Below are 22,812 nucleotides of genomic sequence, written 5' to 3' on the forward strand. Positions count from 1 at the left end.
TCATATGATCGAAGTCTGCTTCCATGCGGCAGCGCTCCGCTGTTTTTGCTTCAGAGCGCATTTGTTGTTTGCATTTCTGCGCTGCGGCATTTTCTTAGTTTTCAGACGCATCGCAATGAGCCACAAGCTCAAAAGTAATCGTATGTGCTGTGTGCCACAGTGCACCAATTAATTGTACTGTTAAAAGCGAGATAAGCCTACACAGGTTTTCGTCGGACCGACGCCTGTTGAAAGAATGGTTTGTGCGGTTGAGGATTGGAAAGTCGGTCACAAAACTGATGAAAGTGTGCAGTGAACATTTCGTGTCGGAGTATTTTCTCTGGGGCACAGCAGGTAAGATGTCATCCGGCACTTTACGCCTTTGTGAACAGCAGTGGTGCGGATTGACGCTTTGTTCTGTCTAGTGTTTTTGTTGTTAGGAGCGCTCATTTTCTCGAATTGAGCACAGTGTATGAAGTTTTTGACGAACTGTTTATGGATGAATGGAGTTTTTGTGTAAAGGAAAACATTCCGAGCTCGTAGCGTTGTTACTGCAGAACTTTTCGGCTCCACTTAAACAAGAATGTTGCATTCGAGCACAGTTCAAAATGAAAGATGAGGCTGTGATTAGCATGCATTGTGATGCAGGCCGGACGTTAATCAATTCAGTAAAACAAATCGAGGACAAGGCAGAGGTGTTTGGTGCTCATAAGCGTACGAACTCCACCGTGCTCGACACCGGTCGCATGTTCGATCACGGTTGCGGCGGCCGCATTTCAACGGAAACTGTGCTCGTATGTTGTACGATGTCGGTGCGTTTTACCGCAGAAATATTCGGCTCCGCTTGCATGGGGGTATGTTGAGTGCAAGCAGAACTGACAATAAATCAAGAGCTTGTGATTAGGACGTGTTGTGTTGTAGGCGAAAGTTCATTTTGTTGAAGCGCAGCGTCACGACACTTTAGCAGGGCAGAAATACCCCACTTCTTTGTAATGTTTTTCAGCGACGTGGTGTTGTACTAAATATTCCCTACGTTGATATTCTTTAACAGTAAAGAAAGTTCATGCCTACTCGTCTAACAACTTTTCTAACGGTTTGGAGCATTGATATGTACCCGAACGCCGACTTGCTCATTTCGCGTTCTTGCCGGAGAACATTGCCTCGTGACACCGCCGTGGTAACTCAGCGGCTGCAATGTGCAGTACATAGCGCGTTCAATTTCGGTCCTGGCAGCCGCGTCTGGATAGAGGCGAAATGCAAAGCCTCCTTGTGTTGTGTGATGTCAGTGCATGTTAGAACCACACGTGGTCTAAATTATTAGCCGAATCTGTTAAGGAATTATCGCGAAATGTAATTTTCACAACATATTTCGATGGGGCGAAATGCGAAAACACCCGTGTACTTAGATTTATGTACACGGTAAAGAACCCCACATGGTGAAAATTTCCGGAGTCCTCCACTACGGCGTGCCTCATAATCTGAAAGTGGTTTTGTAATGGTTTTGCAAATTTTTTTAAATTTTCGCAACAATGTCTTCTACCTAGCTTATATTAGGAGCTTATGTGGTAGCGATCGGGTGATGTGGTTTCGGAAGATTTCAAAGATCCAATCCATGGTTTTTCAAGCACCAGAGGTTTGGACACCATCACGGAAGCAGCTGAAGAGGACTGCCAGTCAATCAAGGTGCCCGCCTATTCGGAGCCAAGAAAGGGAAGACTCAGCTTCAAAGCAGGCATCTGCTGAAAGTGCCAGCCGAGCGTCGCCAAGGGCACTAGCAAGTATGTTTCCTTTCCTGCTACACATATGCAACATTTTTTTTCGCGAAGAATTTGCTTTCAATTGGAAGAGACGGCAAGTTTACATACCGGCACACGTTCACTTGAAGACTAGTTTATGACGCTGTGGTGCATCGCATCATTATGTGAAACCCTTTATGAACCCTTTTAAGGAAACTTATCTCCAGTGGTAGAGGCTGCTGATTGGTATTAGAATGTTTCATCGCTTCATGCATGCATTTTAGCAAAGCTATGGTGTCACAACCTCATCTGTAGTTACTGCACACATTATGCAAGTTGATGGTATGCGCTATTTGTGCTGGTGGGTGCATTGGATGTCCACGATTGTGGCAGTTACAAATGCATACAATCCTTGCATGAGACAAGCCTTAATCAGTAATGCCACATTATGGCATGTGCATGTTTCAGATCTGCAGGGGACAAAACAGCAACTCACAGGCGCGGAAGCGACAAGCTCAGCGTCTTCATCAGTAGCAGAACAGAGAACATCAGTAGAGAACTTACGGCGAATTCCATTGGGAGAACAGGAGTAGAAGGCCGAGCAGTGCGGAGTAGGGTGGCAGTGCAGTGAGAGCAGGAACACTCGACCCGCCACTGGAATGCGGCGTTGATCCGGAGAGCAGGTGGGAGGGGGACGTGTGAGGAGAAATGTACCACGTGGCACAAGCAATCGACGTCCCAGCATTCTCTGCGGGAGAGCGGCAAAACACGTGTAACCGTGTTGTGGTCGTCGGACGTTCACCGGTTCGCCGCAGCGTACAACGTGCATTTGTGCAACGCCGACGCATCCCGCAACGTTTCCGCCTGCAAGATTATCCGAAAGGGATTCTGAAGCTCAGCGCATCCTGCTTTCTATTATTCAGGGGAAGTCGCCGTCTTCAACCGAAGGTAAGGCGAAATTCATTTCATGGCTTTGTATTTGCGCACGCCTTCGTCGACATGCAGCACGCCGCACTTTCTAGCGCTAGCGGCCATGCGTTTAATGATTGTGCCTATAGGTACCCCAGCTCAGTTGTATAATGCATGCAAGCGAAGCACCGTGGATTGAAGAAATATTTATCTGACCGTAAATATTACAGTTTCCACATTGTATCGGCTGCCAGCATAAATTAAGACGCGAGCTATTCCGAGACTAATACCTTGTTCCATCTTCAGATTCACCTGCATTTGTAATTGTGGATCAATTCAGACTCAACGTACCCTTGATTTCTATGGATACGCTTAGTAAACGGCTACAGAATGATTACACGCTGTGCAACACGGAACAGAACTTCGCACCAATAATTAAATTTATCATATACAGACCACAGCGCAAATGTGCGTTCTCCCAGGAATATGCCGTAGAGATGTTTGTAAATGCGTGTGTTTGTTTTTCCTCCGGTTCTGTATCGCTAAACAGTACACCCGATACTAAATTATTCTTGCACAAGGCAGAAATAACTAACAGCGCTTTGTGCTCTTGTGAGGAGGCTGGAGAAGACGCAGAACGTATGCTGTTACACTGCAAAAAATAATGACTAACCCTAACATGCTTTTTTCGAATATTCATGCACTGAATGTAAAACTAATATAACTAGATAAAATACTGGGTATATGGCCATCAGAACACTTGCAACATAGAGCAGCATGCGCAATAGTGCAGTTTCTTGAAGAATTTTGAATATTTAATTGTTCGTTACTTTAACATTGTTCTCTGATGCTGTATTTGGGGGAAAGGATCTATTTTGATATAGATGTGTTTTGTGTATTCACTCATATTATCGTGTGTCTGTGGTTCTTTTGTGTGCGATTGTCTACAGTGGGTTTCTCAACAAGGGCTGCCTCAGGTACGTCGACATGCAGACACAAAAATTTGTAAACTTCTCAGAAACAATTCTGCGTTGTATGTGGCGAACTTTAGGACTCTCGTCTTTTTTCCATTCTTCGTATGACGTTTTCAGCTAACTTATGAATTCGCAAGATAGGTCTAGCTGATGCCGTGTAACAGCCACCAACATCTACTGACGTACACTTAGTAAAAAAATGCAAGGTTATTTTTATCGATGCAGTTCAACTAGCTGCTATACGAGCTTTACCAGTGTAGGTGCCTGTGACTAAAGCTCGAACACATGCCGATGTCATGTGTACGAGCCGAAAGGCACATTTCCTAGGCTGCTGTTTTTTGCTGCTTTACCTCGCACAAAGCCAGCTACGAGCGACTGCAGTAAATGTTGTAAACGAAAAGAAGTATTGCTGTGAAGGTGATGTAGTAAAGCTACTAGGCATTTTCAACCTGTATACTTGGTAGCTGTGGCTTTAAAAAAATTAACTGCGAAGACACTCAGTAATGTTTATACTCATTTCAGCGGCTGTTCTGTCCTCTTATGCTACACAAAAGCAAACAAGCCTGATGATGCTAGAGATCAGCATCACAGGTGAGACAATGAAGGTTTTATCGTTGTTTTCAAGCAACTTTAGGTATCACGCACATGAGAAATGTTACATGTCGCGAGTGTTTTTTTAATTATTAATGATTTGTGCAATATGTCACACAGCTTAATGCAGGTTACTAAACTCCTTTTCTGTCTGATATCCAAACTTATATGACATTGTCTTTAAGCGTAAATTGCCTCGCCACTTACGGGCCTGTTTTATGTTATGTGAATGAATGAATACCTTTCCAACCTGTGCGAAAGCCTCTGCAGTGCTTCCTACCAGCTCGGCTGCCGATGTGCATATGCCAGTAAGTGATGGAGGGGGCATGGAGGCTGGATCACCGTGCATTGGAGCTGGGAGTGGTAAGTATTATTACTTTTTCCTTAAGCCCTACATTTACTGTTCTTTCGTCATTATAGGTGGTAGAGATGCAATTCTGCCTAGAAGCTTGTCAGCCACTGCACCTGCATCAAGTGACGGGAAGGCACCAGCTCTGGCCAGACCATCGGGCACCAGGAGAGGAGGTGGTGGTGAGCGCCTCAGCGTTTGGCGTTTCTATTCACTGTCTAAGATTTATTTTTATTCCAGCTGCTGAGTGGACCGAGGGACAGACTAAGCTGCTGCTAGAGTATTACTGCAAACACTTCCCGCAGATTGGTCCGTTCAAGAAATTTAAAAACAAAAAACAGGCTTTCAAGCAGATATCCATGGACGTTGAAGCTGTACTTGGCATCAAAAAACAGCAGAGCAGGGTGAGAAGCGGTACAAAACTGTGATCAGACGTCGCAAGGCTGCCTCGGACAACAGCAGATCTGGGGCATCACCGACTCCTGTGCCATTTGACGACGAGATGCGTAAAATAGAAACTATTGACGATAGCATTGAACCAGAAGTGCAAAGAGATGCCTCGGGGGTTATTTTCAAGGACTCGGCGGAATCTCCAGCACTAGTCTCACCAAATGCGGATGGCATTGAGAAAAATGAAAGCCAGTCACCAAATGCTGGTGTGAAACCGCGTGCAAACACTACACGCTTGCAACACATGCAACTGTTTTTTTCTGAAATGAGGGCTATTAATAAAGAGCGTGAGTGTCGGAAAGCAGCCAGAGATGCCGAGAAAGAAAATCGCAGAGCTCAAAGGCAGGTTGAGTGACAGGCACTTCTTGAAGAGCGGCGCAAGATGCACGATGAGCGAATGGAAATCCTGCGTCAAGCCTTTGGTCTTCAGCAATAAAATATTTCATATTCAGGAGTAGTAAGAGAGACGGCAAAGCAAGCAAGAAGCGATAGGACAATATGCAAGAAATTGCGGGTTGTCCTGCTGCTTATGCTTTTGAATTGCGCGTTATGTGCTAGTCCTAAATATGTCTACAACTGGATTGCTTGGTGTCAATGTATATTTGTTGTTACTATTTAGGCACAGAAACAAGGCACTACACTGGACAAAAGTAAATAGACCAGTGACTCTGCCTTTTTTTTCTGCTATGGTGGTAAATTTCACAGGTTTTTCTCAGCGAGCCTCTGGTCCGTGTACATTTGTTCACAGTCATGTAATTTCCACAGTTCATGGTTGCGGTCTCCGCAGTCCCATCTTCACCATCAAGTGAGCTCTCTTGATACCAGCCAAGGCACGTAGTAGGCTATCTTGCTAAGATCCACTGCTGCCGCTGCTTTGTTGAGTTGCTGGAAGCATAGAGTCATTGTCGTTTGGTGTTGGTAGGCTGAGAGACATGTCTCGTGACAAGTTCTCCGGCAAATCTTCCCGCTCGATACAGAGATTGTGAAGCGCGCAGCACGAGATAATAAACTTAGACATATTGTCTACTGTCCCCATGTCAAACCAGTGCACTTGCCTGAAGCGATTCTTTAGATCTCCGAAGGCATTCTCAATCAGGACCCTTGTTCCTGACAGTCTTGCATTGAAGGTCCTATCGCTGCAGTCCAGGTTTCCGTAGTCCCGAATCGGTGTCAAGAGGTACTCTCTGAAAAGGTAGGCTGCATCACCTACTATGTGGTACACGCTCGAGCACAATTGTCGCAGCACACTGGCAACCCTTGGCCTCCTGCAAATTCTAGAATCATGCATTTTACTTGGGGCACCCGTGTTGACATCAAGAAATCTCTTCTTGTCGCATATGCCTTGAAGGGTCAAAGATAAGCTGTGGTGTCTGTTTATGCAAACAGAGCGAACTTTGCCAGCTGGACATCTGATGGATATGTAGCTGCCGTCAACGCATCCAATTGTGTCTGGGAATCTTGATACCTTCAAATTAAAGACAAAGCACGTACATACATCGTTAAATGTGGCTTGCACTCGAATTGATCAAAGCTACTCGAAAAATCGCTAAATTTCAACTCCAAGAAGAGTGCAAATTTATCAGAGGGAGCGTCTCCTTTCATTAAGCAGTGAGTATTGCGATAGGCAGGCACTTATGTGCTGTCAAACAATAGATATAGTATTACATGGGCACATCACAGAACATGATGCAAATTGTTTAGTTGCAGAATGGTTACAAACGATTTAGCACATGCTAAATTATGTATTAAAAGCTTGGTCACCTGCTCAATATCAGTGGCGAGCTTGTGCAGGTCACTAGGGAACTTGATGACACTGGGTGCAATGTCGAGGAGGAACAAGGTTACTCGGCTCATCATTCTTTGGTGGGTGCTTTCTGCAACTTCGAAGCGGCCAGCAACGTCCCTAATGCATGCCTTGTTGGCTGCATACCTGAGAAGAAGGGACATGTTTTGAAAAAAAAATATAGTACAGCGGAACGGAGTAGCATGTTTGTTTTGGGCGGATTGAAAAAACGCCTAAGACAGAAAATGCAATTCAACATGTACAGCTCGATTACTATAAGAGCTCGATATGCGTGACGAATCACGCTGTTAGCTAAGCCAATCAATAAATTTTATTATATTGCATATTAAAATTAGAATGGTGCAAATGAAGTATATGCATGTCACTAGGAATAGCCTGCTTGCAATGCTGATACAACTGTTTTATGGGCAATAGTTTGAAAGAGTGTCTTGAACAGTCATCTTGAATTCTGCTTTGCTACTGCACCTAGTTACAAGTAATTGACGGCGAGCTTGTTTGCTTCAGTCTGGTGGTGCACGAAACAAAAAGAAAAGCACATCACATCCCATTTTAACTGTTATACCTTTGACGCCCGTTAGCGGCATGCCGCGTGTAATATAACAACCTGAAAGTTGCACCTTCCTGTGCAGCATATTTCTTGCAACCTGTCATGTTCCTATCATCCAAACAGAAGAAAAAAACAATTGCTAATATCGATTATCCCACATAACTCACCACAGAAAGGACAGAATGTGTTCTTCAGGTGACTTCGCAGGCAGGCCACCGCGATCGCTCTTCTTAGGGCCGTGAGGTGAATTGGCGAATTCGGCTGCCAGGAGGTCCGCCACTGGCCGCGTGATGCGGAAATTTCTTTTGAACTAGAAAGAAAAACGGGCACTCTAACGATCTGACTTCCCTCGGAAGCTGAACAACGCACCTCCTCGTCGGAGTATGAAGAGACAGTCGTTCCAATGTACGAGTCCACTTTTGGTCTTTCCTCCGGCAACGAAAATAGCTCTTGAGAGATCGCCGCGTACACTTCGTAGTCATCATCGCTACTAGTGTCGTCCGTAGAACTACAACTCGAATCCGAAGTTGAGCTCCAGATGCTGTCGCTGCTGTCAGCGTCGAGCGTCTCGAGCACATCAGCAAGGCGAAGACGCTTTGCTGTCACTGCTTCCCGCGCATCCCAAGAGAAGCAAGGGGTACTAGAAATGTTGGTATCTCTCGCTGAATCGTTAATCCCGTTCATATTAACGACGTAAAAGTCACTGGGGCCAAAACAGTGCCTACGCTTGGCTGCCGCCATTGCTGCCGCGTTCGCCGGCTGAAGCAAAATGAGGAGGATATGACGGTTTGGATCACGTGACTTCCTCGGTACTCCGCTTTTCAGGCGAGAGCAGTGCAGACTGCTCCCGGCTGCGCTCGGCGCAGCGAAACGGCTCTTGTTCTACCACTGAATGACGGCGCTCCCACTCCTCTTCGACCAATGAAACACGCCGCGCCTAGAAAGAGCACTTTCAGCATGCTTTTGAGTGCTCCTGTTCTCCCAATGGAATTCGCCATTAGTGTGTGGAAGCTTGAAACGGAATTTCTGTTCTCAAGGTCGAAAATAGTGAAAGCAGTGCACCTACAGCATTAAAGTCGAATTATTTATTTTACATAGATTGCTTATTACAAACAGAAGAGTTCGCATTTATTCATGTGTTGTATTATGCATTATAGATCGGTCCGTTGCTCCTCATACAACTTCATTTGCTCGCTAGACATTTGACTCTTTACAAGTGATATCTTTTGAGAAGCCACTATTTCTGGTGTTATCAATTGAGATACACCCTTTGGTAAATGTTGAGAGCTCAGGACAGTCTACTGGGCATTGCTGCATGGCTGGTGCATTTAGCTGCCTTAAAGAAGTTATCTTTTAAATGGCAGAAAAACTCCTGTCCCACCCCTCTGAAACGGGGCATTTACAGATGCTAGAGGAGCCCCATTACGGTGGCTTAAAAAAATCTTGGGTCCTTTTCTTTTACCGCAGATTTCAGCTTCTAGTCACGCCTTATACGATGTATTTTTTCGCAGGTGCAAGGGCAGCTTGCATCCAATGCCATCAGTGGTACTGAAGATGTGCCGACGGGGATGGACGCAACAGAAGCTGTGCTCGCACTGGGCACACACCCTGTCGAAGGGGCGAACCTAGAACAGTAGTTGGTTGCACAGGCCCTTGTCCTGTTGTCTCAGGGCAAGCCACCTGGGGTTCACAAGGCAGTGCAGGTGAACAAGGACACAGCACCAGCCAAGAAGCCCGCGCTTCAGGACTTAATGACGACACATTCCTCGGTGAAGGCATTCACAGGCGTAGAGACAATGAACATGTTCATGCACATAACAGAAGTTGTAAGAAAAATTGATATGCTGAAAAGTGAGAGGAGTGTCTTGGAGCGTGCCGTACTTCTCTTTGTCCGCCTCAAGACATTTCTCTCATTTAAGTGCCTTGCAATATTGCTTGATGTATCCGAGAGTAGTGTTCACAGATATTTTTATGGAACCATAAGGCCCTTGGCAGCAGGAGGCAGCAATACCTTGACCAAGCAAAGAAGAGGTGAGACGTAATTAATGAGCCTCAGTGTTTTGCTGATTGCAGAGACGTGAGGACTGTGCTTGATTGCACCGAGATTGAAGTGGAAAAGTCACAGTGTGCTTCGTGCTGCATGCTCACGTACTGACATTATAAATGTGTCCACAGACTTAAGGTATTGATCGGGGTGTCTCCAGGTGCTCTAATAACCTTTGTGAGTGATACCTTCGGAGGCTGAGCATCTGACAAAGCCTGTGTAGAGGACTCCCACATCCTATGTAAGCTAGAGCCACTCAAAGATGATGTAATGGTGGACAAAGCCTTCAATATAGACACTCAATGGGCCAAGATTGAAATTGGCGTAATTCAACCACCCTTTCTGAGGAAGCATGAGTAGTTTACCCTGGACGACGCCATGAAAACTGTTAATATTGCAAGGGCAAGGGTGCATGTGGAGAGAGCCATACAGCGACTGCAGTTCTTCAAAATGTTGAAAGGCCCAATGCCGTGGGAGATGCTAGGAGTAGCTGATGAGGTAATGGTGACAATAGCCGGAATTATTAGTCTCTCTGCGTCTGTGTTGTCAGACACAAGGTTTCAGCACTGTGGTCTGTGATTTTCGGCAGCAAGGCTATGACAAGTGGTATGCAGGCTGGCAGTGTATCCCTTGTCAGGTAATGGTGACTGTGCGTCATTCAACAGCAACATGCCTTTGCGAGGCAGTGCTAATGGTCCCTTTTTCCTAGTCTCATGAAAGAGAGGGCAAACAACATCTACTTTCTGTGTTTGGCAAGGTCATAGGTTACACTCGGGCTTCCTGTTTTATGAACAGTTCCGGCATATGTTCTGCTAATGTTGATATTCCACGTGCTTCCCCGTCCGAATGCAGGTCAGGGTTGACACTTTCACCAGTTGGTGACATCCTGCACATCCCTCTTTCTCAGTTTTCTGCAAGAATATTACTTAAGCAAGTCGGTGGGCAGTGCCATGCAGCACTTACCTTAGTTACCTCGTGGTAGCTACGGATACCGCAGGATGTGAACTCTCCCATACTGCGCCAGTTTACTCTATCTTGTCTTAGCTGTGACAGCCTTGTTCCCATGAGCTTCCCAATTGGTATTTTTTTACGGCGCAAGCGCAGCTAAGAGCAAAGAGTCCTAAGGCACGCTTTTGTTTTCATTACTCTAGATAGAGTGTCTTAGACCCATTTTCTAAGCATTTCATCCCAATAAAGCCGAGCAACAGGCAAGGGGAAAGCTTGTACCCATAGTTTCCCGGGTGGATACATGGCCAGCACTGGGGATCAAATCCCATACCTCACGCATGCGAGATGAATACGCAAATCACTTGACCATTGCAGCAGTGGATGAAGCGGAAACATGTAGTAGACAGCTTTAATGGTAGTTACGTTCCCATTTACTCATGCTTTGGAACTGCTTCACTTATCATAATTGATGATTTATCTCAAAGATTGTCAGTGAATGACTGAGAGCGTTGCACATATTTTCATTGTTTTGTTACCTATGTGTGCATGTGTGAATTTTCTATCGATATGTTGTGACTGTGTGCTTTTCGCCATTATTTGTAGAGCTTTCTTTCGTTTTGGGCTTTTTCGCTAGATTGGCACCTCGTATTGTATTAAAGCCATTGAACAGTTGGGAGGTTTTTGTTTTTCCCAAGATCATGTGCCAATTTCTGCGTTTTTATGCTGTCATTCTTATTTGCCTTGTGTTTGGATTAATTTCTGTATCTAACAGGCAACATGCTGCCATTAACATAGCTAGCTGAGCGCAGACAAGCGGGATGGGGAAAGCGCATCTGCAAGTGCGCATTACGCAAAAGAACATAATTTTAGTTGAGGTCTCGGACTCGCGCACAACGGTTAGATCCTTTTCGTCCGCCCTCATATCTGAACAGGCGTGCAGTATTGTGATCAAAGCACTTCAAAGGACTAGGGAGAGTACCGAAGAAGGATACCAAATCTCGTGGTTCCCAGCCCATCTAGACAGCTCAATTAACCCGCTTGGATGTAATCCTAAGGAGCAGGCAAACCGGAGAGCGCGCGATTTCACGCACCGCGCTGTCGCGGGTAGCCAGGCTTGGAACGAGGTAAACATCCACAAAGATCCATTAAGTACATTCCACGAAATTGTTTACCATTATCGACTAGGCAGGAGGACATTTCCACCCCCTCACCCCAAATTGAACAAACCTCAGGCTACCACACTAAGACTCCTGCAAACCCGTACATATCCCACTCCTCGGTCTCTTCACAGGATAGATCCTGAACACTCACAGTCGTGCCCCAAATGTGGCCATGACTCATGCTCCTTTGACCACATGCTCTGGCTGTGCCCAGCCCTTAACGCCTCTCCACCCATCACGAAAGAACAATGGCAGGACTCTCTCAAGAGCAGCAATCTCAACATTCAACTCCAGGCTGTCCAGAGGGCCCACGACATTGCCGCGGGACTTGATCTCCCGGTTCCATCGTGGGCGGAGCCACCGACTTGATCTTCGGGAGCCTTCGGTTTGGCTCCCCGAGGTCTCAGTCCCTCAGGACTCATTAAATAAAGTTCTTGTCATGTCATGTCATGAGGTGTACCAACTGCAGCTTGATGCGAAAGGGGGGGGGTGAATTTCCCTAGCGATGTGCAGGATAATGCTATGATTCATGCACCATGGATACAAGTGAACTCGCACTGTATCGTATTTAACTGTACCGGCGCGATACTCTCGGCCATCTCTATGTATTTCGCTTTGTTTACTTGTGGCAGGTAGCGACATAAGTATTCCCATATTTCTTCACGCACCGGCTATGTTTACAGTGTCATTATTTCCAGCAGTAATGGGGACAGGAAGCAAGGAAAGTGTCTGCCCGAAAACTCTCGTTCTGGCTGGTGTGTTGTTTACTCAGTATGGTATTCATCCTTTAAGTCCTGAAAGGTTCAGGCCACTGTGGGTGCATTTCGACGTAGGCAAATGCAATAATTACCAGGTGCTGCCGATGTCTGTGCACATTAAAGATCCTCAGGTGGTCCAACTAATTCTGGGGCTGGCACTTTGCTATGCTATCTTTACGTACTGCTTTGTACAGATAAGCAGGAGTTCCATTCACTTGCTTGATCACAGTCACGATATTTTATGCAGGCAGCAATGGTTGCCTAAGAGGCAAATATAAAGGCAATAAATACCTGACTCAGTGTCTGCTCCTTTCTCACATCGCGGAGCAGCAGTGTAATGACATGAGAGTCACACGTTTTCAACGAGTTTTCAGCAATCCCTACCATACTAAAAGTAATGTCACTTACTGATGTTGCAAGAAATACACATATGTGAAAAATGACATTTATGTACACAATATAGGTAAATAGGCAGTCACAACAACAGTGCATTGAGAAATAGAATACTGTTTACACTCCTTGAAGGCAGTTCTCATTTCAGAAATTCAGAGAGTTCTGGCAAATAATGTGTAAAATAAACAAACTGAAGACGCTGGATGAGTGTATCAACAAAAGCCATATACTTTTTCACTGGCACCATCAGTGATTGTGCATCACTGTATACAATTAAAACGGTTTCTTCTAGTTGCAAGAGAAATAGTCCAAGTTGTATCTGAATGTAATAACTGTGCGTAAGACGCAAGGTGTACTTTTCACCATCACACATTATGCATGGCACTTTCTTCAGCAATGCAAGGTTTTCGATGCTCTCTGTTTTCCCTAGCAAAGGGATTTTCACTTCCAGCAGAAGCGTTGGCTCACCATTTCAATATGCGGCGCCATCTGGGCTAAAGCCCAACCACGGCACAGCAGGGTTGATGAAGAGGCCAAGTTTTGCGGCCACGTTGCCAGTGTGCAAGGCATACTCATCTAGTGCAAGTTTTTCGCATGCTTTGCCATGCCTAGTTGCCTCATTGCCTTAAAATTTTGTTGCAAGCATCTTGAAGATTTTCTTCTCCCATGTACAGTCCTTTTTTTTTAAAACGTCTTTATTTCTGCATTTAATAGGCGAAGCCTTGCGGCAGAAAAGGGGTGCTCTATGGGGGAGGGGCAGGGGGACAGGTGCTCTTTCTTTCTCGAGATGGAGTGGTCCCGAGGTCGGCTCTGCAACGAGGTGGCCAGGCCTTTTCTTTTCCCTGAAAAAGTCCAAAAAAGCACGCCAAAGCTGCAGTGAGTCCTTGGGCCCGATGTGCAATGGCGGGTCGAGCCACTCCTGCAGGGTGCGACGTCGGTTCCCGCCCAGGGAGTGTAGTATCTTTTCTCGGACCGCTTCAAAGGCAGAGCAGCTCCACAGATATTCGGCCGTACCTCTGGCCGGGCATGCCGGGCACTTAGAGCTCGGGTGTGTGTGCGGGCTTATGAGGTGTAGCCTTGCTGGTGACAGAAGCTGGCCGGTCTGCGCTCAGTGAAGAAGAACCACTCTATCCTGCGAAATGTGCTGGGTGGGTGGCGATATAGTTTCTCAGGGTTGGCCAAATGCTGGAGAACGTTGCGGTGGTAGCACTGTGCGCGGTGCCATGTCTCGGCCCTATCCATAGGGGGCGACGTCGAATGTGGAAAGGCGGCAGGGGCCCAGGAAGAGGAAACGACAGTGGGTTCAGGCAAAGGCGTGGAAAGAGCTGCAGCGTGCGCGGCCCGGTGTGCACTCTTCATGTGGCACGAACCTGAAGAGTGTGTGGCACTTGCTTCCTTTGATTAGGAGCAGCCGCTCTCGTTGCCACTTTGGGCTGTCTTGCCCAGCTTTTTCAACGCATTGTCACAGCTGCAGCTTGTGTGACATTAATGAATTTATCATAAAATGACATCTCTGCCTCATTCAGGTCTTTCAGGGTAAATTTCTTGATTCGCATGCAGTTCCACTATTGGAATGCAACGTGGTGAAAGAGTAGTTCTTTGTACTTCTGTGCTTGTTGAATTGCAGCGATGTGCTCTATCAGGGGACTGGGCTCCATGCCTGAATTACAGATCAGGTTTGAATCATCTAGGTCCTTGCTCCATTGCAAGCGCCTGCCATCATGTACCTGGCAAATGCGCTCTGTGGAGCAGCTGCGATCAGATGATGTCTTATGTCTGTCCACGTGTTGTCATCCAAATGCAGTCTTGGTGCTACCTGTAGTCATATAAATCTCTTACTTTTTTCTTTATACAGTGCCGTGGCTTTTAGCCGCCCCCAAGCTTGTTGTGATGTCGACGACAACATCGGTCGACATCAGTTGCTCCAAGTTGTGGATTGCGGTCCTGCACATACGTTGCAGTTGTGTTACTCACAAGATCAGTTGGTCTATGCAGAAATGATTTGCCAAAACCAGTTGCAACAGCTGTAGGTGACCATGAAGTGACCTCAGCATTGTTGTACCTGTTGCTTGCAAGTCTAACATTTTAATCTATGCCTGTAAATTATTTGTTACAGTGTAGTTACAAGCGTTAATGCTTATCTAGTAGCATTTACCCTTCTGTAGTTCGCGCAGCTAAAGGTTGTACCACTTCATTGCAATCATTCAAAAACAGGCTTACCTGTGTGCGAGCAGCAGCATTGTAACCATATACTTGCAGCACATGGAGTTTCCCGCTTTGAAGGTGCAGTGGCCCTGAAAGAAATAAATGTTGATTTCGGTTTCTACTGGCTCATTTTTGTTTGCAATGTATCTTCATCATCGGACCCTCTTTCTAAAGGCGACGCTAAGCATCTGCATGTGCCGAAAAGCTGACGATCGTCAGCAGAACAATTCGCGCTGGCTTGATAAACAGTTGTTGAACAGCAAGTTGACCTTTCTCGTCAAACGTCACTTTCACGACCTGATTTCTTCTCTTTGCAACCCGCCACCGCTGGTGACTTGCATAGGTAGGCACACAACAAGTAAACTTACGTTATTAACTTGCGCACCTGTGCTGCAGACTTGACGCGCCACCAATTTTAGTGCTGCGGCTTAGCGTCTCCACGTGCGGTCCGCGTTGACGACAGTCAGCTGATTGTAACTGGCCTCCCAAACAGCATCACTGGAACAGGTGTGACATCACTGGTGGCCTTGCAGCAAACGAAATTACTCTAGTGGCGTGCACACCTGTGATCCAAATTTGAATAAACGCAGTGACTGCGCTGCTCCTAGCTCACAGATGTAAATTTTACGGAGAATTGCTGAGTCTCAAGCAACGTACCTCAGATGAAAAGTTTCCATCGATGTGAAATCATATATCGCGCTAACTGGTACATAAAACGCGAAACATGCACCGAACAGCAGACTGCGTTCCGTGTTTTCTGTGCTAGCGCGATATATCCACTATGAAGCACCAACTAGGCCTCGCTTTCATCCGCGCTCAATTCACGTTTGACAGTGAAGCAAACACGCGTACCTACCTTTATGGTATCATTGGCGCAATACTTAAACCACTATTCATGTGGCTCTTGCTGCAGTGGCGAAGTTTGTAGGCACAGTCCTTGCATTGTACACGATGACGCTGCGAGCTCTTTCACAACACAACAGATTATGCGCTTCTCATTTAATAATTCTTCGACTTCAACAAGGCAATGTATTCACGACACTGTGCCACCTATACGGGACATATTACACGCAAGAGTCAGCTCTTTCGTCAACGGCATTGTGCAAAGACGATGTAGGTCGCCGGCGAACACAATGCTGTCTGCCTGTCACTGGGCTGGGTTGGCTAGGCTTACCGTGTACTAGAAGATTTATAGTGCGTTCACAACGCGGCAGAGCTTGACGCACTTCGTGTCGCCCCCGACAGGTGGCACGGTTCGCAGTGTCACCTGAACACGAGACTCACGAGAACACGTGAACACGAGCGTCACCTGAACACGAGACTTTTCCAAGGGAGTTGCCAGACGAGGGTTTGGGTGCGCGGTGGCAAGTCAGCGGAGGTGAAGTTGGTCGTGCATTGAAACATGTCAGTGCCCGTACAGCAGCTTGACTGGATGGCCTGCCAGCAGGAGTACTTAAAGGTTTCGGTAAGGAGACGAAGAAACAGCTTGCTGGACTGCTCACCGAGATCAGTGAAGGTGCGCCTATCCCAAGGGACTGGCAGCTCGGCCGGGTAGTTTTTATACCGAAGAAAGGACGCCAAGTTGATCTTATTGAAGATTACCGCCCACTAACAGTTACCAGCGTGCTCTACAGGCTATTTGCAGTAATCTGCAGTGTGGATAAAAAGGTGGGCAGAGGCAAGGTATTTGCTTACGGAAATGCAGAAAGGTTTTCGTCCAGGTCGACGACTAGAGGACAATTTGTTTGTGCTTATTGAGTGTGTGGCGATTGCCAAGACAAAGCAGCGCTTCCTCCTGTGCTGCTTTCTAGATGTGGAAAAGGCATATGACAATGCACCACACGCTGCACTTGTTGAGTGCCTGTCTGAAATGGAAATCCCGGCTACATTACTATCTATAGTGCAGCGCCTGTACAGAAACGACGTTGCCATTGCTAACTTTGGAGAAGCACTATCTGCGCCTGTCAAGGTGACGAAGGGACTACGCCAGGGATGTCCTCTATCCCCACTGCTATATATCCTGTATGTGGCCAACCTAGAACGCAAACTTCTCAGCAGTGGTCTCGGTTTCCAGCTAAAGCTTAGTACAATGGTCATGGATGAGAGGTGTAGACTACCTGGTCTCGCCATTGCTGGCGATCTTGTATTGATGGCAGAGTGCCCTCAGGACCTACAGGCGCTCATTAACATCTGTCAGGCAGATATAAATCGCCTTGGGCTCTGATTTAACTGCAAAAACTCTGCAATAGTGCCCCTCGCGGGCTCAGGCATGGATGATGGCGATATAAGGCTGGGAGACGAGGTTCTGATGGTGTGCTCGACATACGGATACTTGAGAGTTCTAATATCAAGTGAACTGGAGCTCTGGGGCCACCAAGAGGACATCCTCCGCCAGAAGGCACTTCGGGCGCAATTCATCCTTCGTTGCCGATGTCTGTGGGGCTGCAACCGGTTTGTGATGGTCCGCGACCTATGGAAAATTGTCCATGTACCGGCGCTAACGTTCGCAAGTGCTGTGCTCTGCCTCTCGGCACCGACGTGGGAGTGGCTGGAGCGACGCCAGCAAGATGTTGGTCGGATAGCTCTCGGCTGCCATAGTGCGGTGGCCAACGAGGCTATACAGGGTGACTTAGTCTGGTCGAGCTTTGAGGCTCGGGAGGCGGTCAGCAAAATCCCATACCATGGCCGCCTACTCGACATGCCTTGAGAGCGGTGGGCGTGGCATGTATTCGATTACTTGTTAGCGACATAGGGCGCTATGTCGTAAAACTATTCCAACATGTTTTTATTCCAATCTCCTGACGTCAACTTTGCGTAACCGTCGACGTAAGCATCGGGCGATCACCCGCAGGGTTGTCTGAACAGACCAATCAAACGCTCTACTCGTTCATAGGAGGTGGCTTGAAAAACGAATAACATTGCCTACACTGAGCGGCTTGTCTTATCTAATTGACTGACAAGAGGGGAGGAGCACGCTCAAGTGGAGAGAGATTCGGTGGGCCTAGCCACTGTATTGAAAATCGATAACCGGATGAACAGGATGGTGCCGGCGTCTGCGATTGGTCCGCTTTCAGTTACTTAGCTTGCGGTTGCTGGTGGAAAATTGAGACGGCGTGCAACGGAAGCTTAAGAATGACGCTAAAACGGATCCTCAGCAAAGAAGAGTTGGCAGAAGGAGGTAGCAAACGTGCCGAAAGTGCTCGAAAACGTCACACGGCCACGCAGCAAGTTTTGTTATATGCAAAGAAACCCATGCTATCCGGCAGGTGCGAGTAGCCAGTACCTTAGCGATCGGTGGCAGCCATCTTTTATTCCTTTCGGAATGGGGCAGCCTGCGGCTATTCAGAAGAAATTTCAGTTTTGTTCGGCATATTATTGCATCTTTACCGCGTACGCGTCACTTTGACGTGGTGAGTTTTCGCGGTTTTGTGACGTCACGTGACAGGCAGCTGAAGTGGGTGCAGCCCGAAAACTTTTGACCATTAGCTGAGGGCTAATGGCGAAAAGGCGTCGAATCAGAAATGACTGTTTTTCTTTTGTTCAGTCAAACCATGCATAATCAGTGCGTACATGCCATATCAGATGGGGAGCTATCGCGGTTTTCGTGACGTCACATGACAGCCAGGTGAAGTGGGGGTGGTTAAAAAAAGTTTTGACCAATCGTGGAGGGCTGATTGCAGAATTGGAATAGAAAAGTTTGGAATGGTTTTGCGTTATAGCGCCCATACATGCGCACGCTGTGGGTGAGGCGCCTATACCGCAGAGAAAGTAAATATGACCTGTTTTGCTCCTCTATCAGTGCAAACTCGCCGGCGGATTGGATAAATCAGGCGCGGCAACGAGTACAAGATGAAGAAGAAACACGCTGGATGCGAAATATGGTAGCGAAGTCGACGTTGCCTGTGTACCGATGTCATAAGAACTCTATTGGCATGGTGCACCTATATGACGATTCCCTCGGGAGTAGGTTGCTCTTTAAAGCAAGAGCTGGTGCGCTCCGTACACTTGTGCGCCTTCGAAGCATAAAAACAGTGATGTGAGTGATGTGCGGTGTCGGGCTTGCGGAAAAGCGGACGAAAACATTGAACATGTGGTGCTACGGTGTGAGGGCATCGGGCCATCTGCCGCGCAGGGTTTATCTGTGGAGGCTGCTCTTGGTTTCGATCAGACTAGTAGAGAGGATGGTGCAAGCGGTGTAGACAGAGCCGTAGTTGCGGAGACAAGGAGGTGCCTTGAATGCTGGCGAGCGGCACTTGCGTATGGACCCCAATGACTGCTTATCAGTGTAGCGCATTCTCCCCTTTTCTCTTCTCCTTCCTTTGGTGTTCTTTCCTTTTCCTACATGTGCCTGCTTTGCTCGATAGGTAAGCAATAGAGCGTCATTCTGGCTTGGGCGTGGTCGCCACGTCCACCCGATACAAAGGGTTGTCTACAACATCATCAACATCATCATCACCTGAAACTTTCCTATGCGTCGCGGTAAAACCTTTATTCTATGGTAAAGCGGCTATCGCACGATGCTGTTCTGACCATAATAAAAGTAAAATGCACGAAGCACAACGCATGAAACTTCTTTTGGTGCACCTTCTCAGTGTGCGCTGAACTAAATTACTATTGTTCCGGGTGATCTACACATGGTTAGCGATGTTTTATTGCCGTAAGCACGAATGAACTAACTTTGCTATTAACACTGTACTGTTAATAGCTTGATACGGCCGCTGCAGTCACCGTAACAAGGGACACTCGATTGTTTTCTCCTGCTGATCGATAAAATTTCGAGTCTGGCTTCACCACAACGATCGCGCATCCGTGTTTCCAGCACCACCGCGCCGAATTTACCCACCACTCCGTTTTTCTATTTTTTTCGCAGGTAAGGCGCGTACAGCGCGGAAGAGTGTTGTAATAAAGCAAACATTTTCACGTTGCGCCGTCTATATCACGTTGTCCCGTCCACACTTTTCAGCACGCTCTCTGCTTGTTCCTGAGATTTCAGGCTAAGTTCCTTAATCAGTTGTCCCCTCATGTATGCCTCGCAATAATATCGGGTTGTCAGTCGCAGAGGAACACTACTTTATCGGACGTGACAACGCCTTCTTTTAAGTTAGTCGACGTGCAATAAAGCACTCCGTCAAGGTCAGGGAGTTGATGTGAACTCCAATACTTGAAAAGAGTCTTTGAATCAAAAAGAAACGACAAACAGTATTGACGCTCTGCCGTAACGCACTCCTCTTGCGCCGAGTCGTGGTCTATCCCGGAAGCGCCGGAAGCAGCCGGTGAAAACTCCGAATTCCTATTGTGCAGTGCGTATCGGCTTGTTTTCTTCGCAGGTGTTTTGTCATTGTCACACCTTTTCCTTTTGTTCCTGGGCTTCGGTGTCGTCTTCGTCAGGTACTCTGGTAAATTCGGAAGAATCGTGGGAACAGCGTTTTCTGCTAGCAGTGGCTTCTCACGAGGAATGCGCACCTCTTTGCCGCCTATAAGGCGCACGAAGTCCTCAATTATGAATCGCGATTCGAAGTGCAGAGAGAGAGAGAGAGAAAACATTTATTTGTCATCAGATTGGGCGACTTCCTCGTAGGGTGGAGCCCTTAGTTCAGGGCCCCATTGGCCCGCGCCACTCCGCGTGCCCGCCGGATCAGCCATCGCTGCTCTTGCGGGTCTGAGCTGGTCAGCGCAGTCTCCCAGGAGGAAGGTGAAGGTGAAGGAATACGGCAGTAGCCCGGAGGATGTGGGCACTCCCAGGTGCAATGATATATTGTGGGCTTTGCTCCACAATAGGGACAGTATGAGGGATATTGTGTGGGGTGGAAGAGGTGAAGATAAAAGAGGCAGGGAAATGAATTAGTTTGAAGCTGTCGCCACGCAACGGCATCTTCTCGATTAAGGGAATTATGTGGTGCAGGGAAGTGTCTCCTGGTATCTCTGTAATATTGTAGAGTTTCAGTGTAGTTCAGTGGTTCTGTCGGTGCGTCGTCTGGGTTGGACAGCTCTTCCAATGGCGCCCGGTTAGCGAGCTCTCGGGCTACCGCATTAGCGCGTTCATTGCCATGGAGAGAGGCGTGTCCAGGCGTCCAGACGATACGCACCCTGTGTAACGCTGTGGGGTGTAATGATGTAAGGATGCGGTGTGTGTAGGGTGTCACCCTCCCTTGTGCCAAAGTCCTGCAGGCGGTCTGAGAATCAGTGACCACTGTGATAGGTCCATCCGGTGCCGGCATGGTTGAAGCGTGCACGATGGCTAGGGCAATAGCAGCCTCTTCCGCCGTGCCACAGTCCACAGTGTTGAGCGTGGCCGAAGCTCTCAGAATGTCTGCACTATCTAGTACGACTAGACATAGGGCACGTTTCCGTGGGTAGTGGGCCACGTCAGTGTATAGGACTGGAGTGTTTGATGTGTCATCGCCAAATAGGCGAGCCAGGGCTTGTGCTCTTGCCTTTCGTCGACCTTTATGACGGTCAGGGTGCATATTTCGGGGAATTGGGGCCACGTGAATTTTGTTGCGAATGCTAAGCGGAAGAAGTGTGCGGTTTTCCTGTTGTGGTTCTCTCGGTGTTTGGTATCCTAGCCGGGATAGAATGTGGCACCCCTGCATTGTTCGTTGCAGACGTTGCAATTGGCTGTTCAGATGACCTTCAACTAGTTCGCGGATGGTGTTGTGCACTCCCAGTCGTAGTAGCAGCTGCGTAGACGCATGTTGGGGTAGTCCGAGCGCTGCCTTTAGTGCCGTACGGAGGAGGGTGTCCATCTGGTGCATCTCAGTCTGAGTCAGATTATGATAGGGGAGGTGGTAGGTTAATCGGCTGATTATGAGGGCTTGCACAATTTGGAGTACGTCTTTTTCTTTCAGTCCTTGTCGGCGGTTTGTAATGCGCTTTATCATGTGCGTTATTTGGGTAAGTTGTTGGCGGAGCACGTGTAGGGTATGTGTGGCCTTCCCGTTGTGTTGTATGTGAAGGCCAAGTACACGTAGTCTGTCTACCCTTGGAATAACGTTGCCACTGAGATGCAATGTGATGGCTGGTGGAATATCGGTCCTGTTCCGTTTTTTAAATACAAGCAGGAGCTCCGACTTCTCAGCTGCGCATGTGAGTCCTCCTGCTGTTGCATACTCTTGAACTATATTGACGGCTTCCTGTAGTGCGTCTTGAATGGCGCCGTCTGACCCTGTGGTCACCCAGATTGTAATATCATCGGCGTACAGGGCGTGCTGCACGTTCGGAAGTTTGTCGAGGAGTGGTGGTAGCTTTGCCATTGCCACGTTGAACAGGGTGGGTGAGAGAACCGAACCCTGGGGAGTCCCTCTGCCGGAAAGTATTATGATATCCGACCGAATATCACCTAGGCCGATGGTGGCTGTTCGGTCCGATAAGAAGGCTCGGACATAATCATAGATGCGCTTTCCGCATCGGGAGAATGCAAGGTTGTTTAGAATGAGGTCATGTGAGACGTTATCAAAGGCTCCTTTGAGGTCCAACGCCAGAATGGCTCTTGTTTGAGCTTTACTTGGACTATCCACAACATCCTCCTTAAGTTGTAGGAGTATGTCCTGCGCAGACAGACCTGGACGATAGCCGAATAAGGTATTGGGAAAGAATTGGTTCGCTTCGAGGTGAGGCTGGAGGCGATTTAGAACTACGTGCTCGAAGAGCTTGCCCACACACGAAGTTAGGGAAATGGGTCTGAGATTTTGGAGGGACAGCGGTTTCCCGGGTTTCGGAATTAAGGTGATATCGGCGTGTCGCCATTCCTGTGGAAGCGTTCCGTTTTTCCAATTGTCGTTGTAGTATACAGTGAGTTGCCGTATGGCCTGGTCGTCGAGGTTGCGTAGCAGTGCATAGTGAATGCCGTCTGCTCAGGGCGCTGTGTTTCGTCTTATGCCGTGTAGGGCTGCCCTCACTTCTGTCTCTGTAATATCGCCGTCCAATTGGGTTTCTTCCTCGTGTGGATAGTCTTTGTACTCCGGT

The 22,812-nt window shown here is 47.6% G+C and overlaps 2 protein-coding genes and 1 pseudogene across 4 annotated transcripts in view; 1 reads left to right on the top strand and 2 right to left on the bottom strand.

The window, feature by feature from the left end:
- The first annotated feature begins 2,554 nt into the window (after nt 1-2,554).
- On the top strand, nt 2,555-5,392 carry LOC139052116 (uncharacterized; annotated as a pseudogene).
- Nucleotides 5,393-5,838: 446 nt separating this feature from the next.
- On the bottom strand, nt 5,839-9,118 carry LOC139052180 (putative nuclease HARBI1). The gene is made up of 5 exons (XM_070529256.1): nt 9,054-9,118; nt 7,709-7,910; nt 7,507-7,649; nt 6,750-6,918; nt 5,839-6,453 (listed from the first exon to the last, which is right to left on the bottom strand). The coding sequence occupies exons 1-5, from the start codon at nt 9,116-9,118 to the stop codon at nt 5,839-5,841; spliced, it is 1,194 nt and encodes a 397-aa protein (XP_070385357.1).
- Nucleotides 9,119-13,171: 4,053 nt separating this feature from the next.
- LOC139052117 (uncharacterized) overlaps nt 13,172-22,812 on the bottom strand; it is a 131,363-nt gene continuing 121,722 nt past the window's right edge. Inside the window, exons 2-4 of one of the 3 annotated variants that reach the window (XR_011509715.1) lie at nt 15,233-15,410; nt 14,863-14,936; nt 13,172-14,586 (exon numbers count right to left, since the gene is read on the bottom strand). The gene's annotated coding sequence lies outside the window, so the exon portion shown is untranslated. Of the gene's footprint in view, nt 14,587-14,862; nt 14,937-15,215; nt 15,411-22,812 lie in introns of all 3 variants that reach the window. The other 2 variants (XR_011509714.1, XR_011509716.1) reach the window with 2 other exon arrangements.

The sequence above is a fragment of the Dermacentor albipictus genome, unplaced genomic scaffold (assembly GCF_038994185.2).
Source record: "Dermacentor albipictus isolate Rhodes 1998 colony unplaced genomic scaffold, USDA_Dalb.pri_finalv2 scaffold_19, whole genome shotgun sequence".
Lineage (NCBI taxonomy): Eukaryota > Metazoa > Arthropoda > Arachnida > Ixodida > Ixodidae > Dermacentor > Dermacentor albipictus.

Excerpts from the sequence above, each read along its gene's own strand:
- LOC139052180 (XM_070529256.1), bottom strand. The coding sequence starts at position 9,118 with ATGCCTTCACCGAGGAATGTGTCGTCATTAAGTCCTGAAGCGCGGGCT. Across the intron at positions 7,911-9,053 it reads GCTTCTTGGCTGGTGCTGTG|CGAGACGCTCGACGCTGACA; the intron begins TCCTTGTTCACC and ends TGCTGATGTGCT. Across the intron at positions 6,454-6,749 it reads TCGCCACTGATATTGAGCAG|GTATCAAGATTCCCAGACAC; the intron begins GTGACCAAGCTT and ends TTTAATTTGAAG.